Here is a 6,074-nt window from a genome sequence, read left to right as displayed (position 1 = left end):
TATCAGCTTTTGAGCAATTAGGTGAAGACTGCAAAACTGTTTTTTTCATTGAAAATACAAGCATATGTTAAAACCTTCTATGAACTTGAAAATTTTTAATAATTTCCTCAAATTTCTAAAATAAACGTTTGACATTAGAAGAGGAAATAATCAACACAAATTGCATATTTGTCTTTTCAATGTGTAAGGCAAAACCTAAAAAAATTATACCGCTGGTTTTCTCAGATGGTCTCCATGCAAGTACTAACCACGTCCATTTGACATTTACTTTGTGATCGCTCGAACACCTGACCACTCACCTACGATAATTATTTGATATTTATTTAAATTGGAGACTATATATTTCATGTTTGGAAATGTTTAAAAATTCTATGTCCTTGGGAGCCACGACGATATTCAAACGGCATTTTACGATATATTTTTTAATTTTTCGAACGTTTAACAACAGGTCTCTATTATCTAACAACATTAGTAACATTTCCATGTAAATCTGACAACTTTGCACTAGCTTGTCACAACTTTGTAAGCACTTTGTTTAACCTCTTACGCATAGGTAGGAGTATAATCTGCTAACATAAATGACTTTTTTAGACTTTTACATATTGTTTTCTAAATTTAACTGCGGTGTTCTATATGAAATGACATGGGGGGAATATACACCCATATCTACCAACTTTTCAATCGCTTTTAACATTTTGGGCTGTTTTTTACATTTTACGGCTGATTCATATGACAGGCTGCTAACATCGAAGCCTTCAAATGGACTTTATTTATTGTTCATACTTTGTAACGGCGGGTTTCGATATAACAACAAATTAAGTCAAAGAAACACCCAAATCTCAGATGGTCTCCATGCAAGTACTAACCACGTCCATTTGACATTTACTTTGTGATCGCTCGAACACCTGACCACTCACCTACGATAATTATTTGATATTTATTTAAATTGGAGACTATATATTTCATGTTTGGAAATGTTTAAAAATTCTATGTCCTTGGGAGCCACGACGATATTCAAACGGCATTTTACGATATATTTTTTAATTTTTCGAACGTTTAACAACAGGTCTCTATTATCTAACAACATTAGTAACATTTCCATGTAAATCTGACAACTTTGCACTAGCTTGTCACAACTTTGTAAGTACTTTGTTTAACCTCTTACGCATAGGTAGGAGTATAATCTGCTAACATAAATGACTTTTTTAGACTTTTACATATTGTTTTCTAAATTTAACTGCGGTGTTCTATATGAAATGACTTGGGGGGGGTATACACGCATATCTACCAACTTTTCAATCGCTTTTAACATTTTAGTTTTTTTTTTACAATTTACGGCTGACTCATATGACAGGCTGCTAACATCGAAGGCTTCAAAGGAACTTTATTTATTTTTCATACTTTGTAACAGCAGGGTTCGATATAACAACAAATTAGGTCAAATAAACACCCAAATCTACCCACTTTGCAATCGCTTTGCACAAATTTGCGGGCTGTTTTATCAGCTTTAGAGCAATTAGGTGAAGACTGCACAAACTGTTATTTTTCATTGAAAATACAAGCATAGTTAAAACTTTGTATGAACTTGAAAATTTTTAATAATTTTCACAAACTACTAAAATAAACGTTTGACATTAGATTTAGAAATAATGCACAAAAAAATGCGTAATTGTCTTTTCAATGTGTAAGGCAAATCCTAAAAAAAGTATACCGCTGGTTTTCTCAAATGGTCTGCCATGTAAGTACTAAGCACGACCGATTGACATTCACTTTGTGAACGGTCGATCACCTGACCACTCACCTACGATAATTATTTGAATTTTTTAATTAGGGACCATTTCATGTTTAGAAATGTTTCAAAATTCTATGTCCTTGGGAGCCACGACGATATTCAAACGACATTTTACGATATATTTTTTCACTTTTTCGAACTTTTAACAACAGGTCTCGATCATGTAACAACATAGGTAACATTCCCATGTCAATCTGACAACTTTGCACTAGTTTTCACAACTTTGTAAGCACTTTGCATAACCTCTTACGCATGAATAGTGGTACAATCTGCTGAAATGAATGACTTTTTTAGACTTTTACATATTGTTTTCTAAATTTAACAGCGTGGTTCTATATGAAATGGCTTGGGGAAATATACATGCATATCTACCAAGTTTTCAATCGCTTTTAACATTTTAGGCTGTTTTACATTTTACGGCTAGCTCATATGACAGGCTGCTAAGATAGAAGGCTTCAAATGAACTTTATTTATTTTTCATACTTTGTAACGGCAAGGTTCAATATAACAACAAATTGGGTCAAATAAACACGCAAATCTACCAACTTTGCAATCGCTTTGCACAAATTTTCGCGCTGTTTTATCAGCTTTAGAGCAATTAGGTGAAGACTGCAAAAACTGGGTTTTTTTCATTGAAAATACAAGCATATGTTAAAACTTTCTATAAACTTGAAAAGTTCTGATAATTTCTACAAATATCTAAAATAAACTTTTGATTAGAGTAGGAAATAATGCACAAAAATTGCGTAATTGTCTTTTCAATGTGGAAGGCAAATCCTAAAAAAGTTATACCACTGGTTTTCTTAGATGGTCTCCCATGCAAGTACTAACCACGACCGATTGGCATTTACTTTGCGATTGGTCGATCACCTGACCACTCACCAACGATAGTTATTTGAAATTTATTTAAAATTGGAAACCATTTCATGTTTTGGAAATCTTTTAAATTCCACGTAATAGGGTTGACTACCGTATGAGAATATTCTCTGCGGTAGAGATCCTTCAGATAAAAAGCGACCCAATGTGACCCGTCTCTGCTACAGTCATCGGTGTTTGATACGAACGCTGCGTGATACTCCAACACTTTTGTCTTAGACAGTTGCTCTCTAGCATAAACACTGAAGAATACATTTTTAGTGTACGGATTAGTCGACAAAATACAATTCAGTAGATTCGTGTCCATCGCGGATGGAAATTGGTCAATATCGATAACGTTGTCGTATTCAGCATCAATCAAAACGGACACAGTCTCTGTCAATGCTTGTCTGAACTGAATCTCAAGACCAATCTTACTTTTTTTGTATCAAATTGAGGTGATAATCGCTGGTGAGTGAGGTCAAATGCGAAGATTGTGTACCCTTTGGGATATTTGTCGTGAGTGTTGCCGTTGCCTTGGTCTTGACCAATTTTATTTGTACCGGTAAATAGAGTGTAATAAGCCATGATGCAACTTCTGCCACCAGCCGCCATGAAGTCCGTCTTCAATGGTTTTGCGAGAACTTGCTCGCCTCTAACGTTGAGGACGATTTATGTGATACTGTAATTCTGAAAGTTGAATTGATTGGTTTCGTAGGATCCGTTGAAAGACGTATATGAAACCAGACACAGGATGATTCTTTTGGGCAACTGACCGAGGAATATCAAATCTTTGTTTAATGACATTGTACCAGCCGGGATGGAAGCTATTTTCATAACGCATTGATCGATGTGGTATTTTGCAGATCCCTGTTTCAACGCTTCGACGTGTCCCAGTTGTACGCTGGGGCTCAACTTGACTTTTCTCACCAGGAGAGTAGCGTTGGTGATGACTAATTTGAATGCGGGATTTTCTGTTGAACTGATCAAGCATAATTGATTTTTACATCGATGTAATTTCAGTCTAACTTCCATCCCATTGAGTAAATACTTTGGTTGAAAAAATATGTCTCCGTGTATTCGTCCGATTATGTCAACCAGCTTACTGAGCGATGTATTTGCGTATCGACGTTTGATTCCCATGTTAGCATCACCATCATCGGCCCTCGGGTTTGCAACATTCATATTTCCAGCGGTGTCCTTCTCAAATATAGCCGCACCAATCTGCGTTGATTTGGCGTCCCCTCCATAATTCAATAGCGTTTCGATCATGGCTCTGTAAGAGTAGGTAGAAGGTGCGTCCGAAATCTGCTTTCCATTTAGGTACACGTCGATTTGATTGAAGAGGAAATGCAACCACAAGTTTGCAGGCCCTACAGTGGCGTCCGCAGCCAAATTACTTCCGTTGGCATTCGTGATTTTAGCCTTGATGTGCAAAAGCGTAGAACCAATATCGATGTAGTCACTTCCGGCCGGAGGTATTACGAATTCGATTGGACCATCGGCTATATTCGTGAGTGGGTTTACCTCTTCGTAACTTCCTTTTTCGATACTTGTCTGTGTCGGAGGAATAGTAACGAGATCTAGTTACGTCTTTGCGCATTCGCAGGTGTGTTCGTGTACAAAAGCCATGATGTTCAGTCGAATATATCCAGAGATCTTCTCCTCTTCTTAGCCTTGGGAGAAATGACATGTCTCGTTGTTGTCTTCTTCCTTTTGATGGTGCGTCCTCGCCGTCCTCTTCTTCGTAGAAATTACCTTCAAACATTTCACCGATGTAATCTGAAATTGTGTAAACAGGTGCTTGCGTGTTGAGGCGTCCAATTATCGTGAATACCTCTGACTCTGTCACCGAGTTTATACATCTTTTTCTTCTTCTTCTTCTTCCACCCCTTTTTCTCTGTGCTTAGATCACTGTACAATATGTCTCATACCTTTTTCTGGTTTGCGTAGGTAACAAGTGAGGGTTTGAGGGAGTGAGGGAATTCAGTTCCGCTGTGCGTGTGCAAAACGTCGGGGCAACGCCCTTTCTCGTGTATTTTCCGAAATGCCTCGACCAAACTCCCCCTCTCTTGTCTTTCAGAGCATATTTCGAAAAAACTTCAATAAGAACTTGTATCCTCTGTTGTATCTGGATATCGAGGAGAGATCGCATAGATCAGCCTCCCACTGCTCGTCAACTTGGAAAACCACCACCCTCCTTCTTTTAAAGGACCGTCTAAAGGGTTTGTGCAGAGTATATGTATCCTGTTTACTTAACCACTTCTTCACGTCTGACTTATTTATCTTTTTCCTCTCTTTGTTTTTTTTACGGCAGCGTAAAGGGATTTCAAACCCCTGTAACTTTCAGAACTTTGGACATCGTAATACAGTTCGTCTAGGATGGTGCCGTCTTCTTCGTCATTTACTGGTGTGGTTATTTCACACACACAGAGGCAGTGGATACGTTCGATAAACAAAAGCAAAGCGGGACAGCGTGGATCCATCACAACCGACTGCACCAAAGTGAGATCGAAGGGATGCAACAAGGTTCTATTTAATACGTCACCCAAGTGTATCGAAGATGAATGGGAGTGGAAACCACATGGGGTCCACATCTCTGCAGAACTCTCCCCTTGAGTGTGTAGGTATGCATGTAAGACCACCGATCTGTATTGCCAACAAGGTCTTGGGGAACATTTGACATTTTCATAACTTCGGCAAATTCTCCCCAACCTGTGGGGGTGAAATTATTCCTTTTACGCAAGAAATCATCAACTAAATCGATGGCGTGATTGCCTGGCACGGATTGTCCATCAATGATTAATTCACCGTTTTCACCCCAGTCGACCTGTTGGTTCTGTTTAACTTTCTGAAGTAGAAGCTTTGCTTTTCTCTGCATGCTCTTGGGAACACTTTGTAAGACTTCGGATGTAATTTGATCTGGCACATCGTCTTTGTCGGGTTGGGATTCCCGATCGGCTACAGCGACAGCACTGGGTAATTGCTGCATAACGGAGATTGGAATCGGTTCTTTTGACTTTTTCGTCTTCAGGCAACTCTTCCATTTGCGTTATGTCGTTCATGTCTCTATCCAGCGAAGTCAATGATTTCACCACAGGTCTCGTCATTTGAGCATTCTGGTTTTGGGTGGTAGATAATAGCTCAGCAGGGACTAAAGCCATTTTCTTCACGAATTCCATCTATTTAAGACCGAGTAGGGGAGGGAGTATGCTCGAAATTAAGGGAGCAATTAAGGCGGCCAGGAATCCCCTTTTCTGAACCAGATTTTTTTCTTTTTCTTGACTGGAGTTTTCTTATTGGACAGTGCTTGGAGATGTTTCACGTACGATGCCAATTTTCTTCTCTGACTAGATGATAGCTGGACGTTCCCTTTCAACACATTAAGCGAGCATTTGCACAGACACTGTATCAAGGCACTAGAGGC

General features: G+C 38.7%; 1 protein-coding gene across 1 annotated transcript; it reads right to left on the bottom strand.

Moving 5' to 3' along the window:
• Positions 1-3,319: 3,319 nt before the first annotated feature.
• Positions 3,320-4,415, bottom strand: LOC146733890 (uncharacterized protein F54H12.2-like). Its single transcript, XM_085490799.1, has 2 exons — positions 4,239-4,415; positions 3,320-4,204 (listed from the first exon to the last, which is right to left on the bottom strand). The coding sequence occupies exons 1-2, from the start codon at positions 4,413-4,415 to the stop codon at positions 3,320-3,322; spliced, it is 1,062 nt and encodes a 353-aa protein (XP_085346925.1).
• Between the last annotated feature and the right edge of the window lie 1,659 nt (positions 4,416-6,074).

This window comes from Saccoglossus kowalevskii, chromosome 15 (genome assembly GCF_978046115.1).
Source record: "Saccoglossus kowalevskii chromosome 15, keSacKowa6.1, whole genome shotgun sequence".
In the NCBI taxonomy this organism is placed as follows: Eukaryota; Metazoa; Hemichordata; class Enteropneusta; family Harrimaniidae; genus Saccoglossus; species Saccoglossus kowalevskii.
This window is presented reverse-complemented; position numbering and strand designations above follow the sequence as displayed.

Excerpts from the sequence above, each read along its gene's own strand:
- LOC146733890 (XM_085490799.1), bottom strand. The coding sequence starts at position 4,415 with ATGTTTGAAGGTAATTTCTACGAAGAAGAGGACGGCGAGGACGCACCA. Across the intron at positions 4,205-4,238 it reads ACCTGCGAATGCGCAAAGAC|ACAAGTATCGAAAAAGGAAG; the intron begins GTAACTAGATCT and ends CCTCCGACACAG.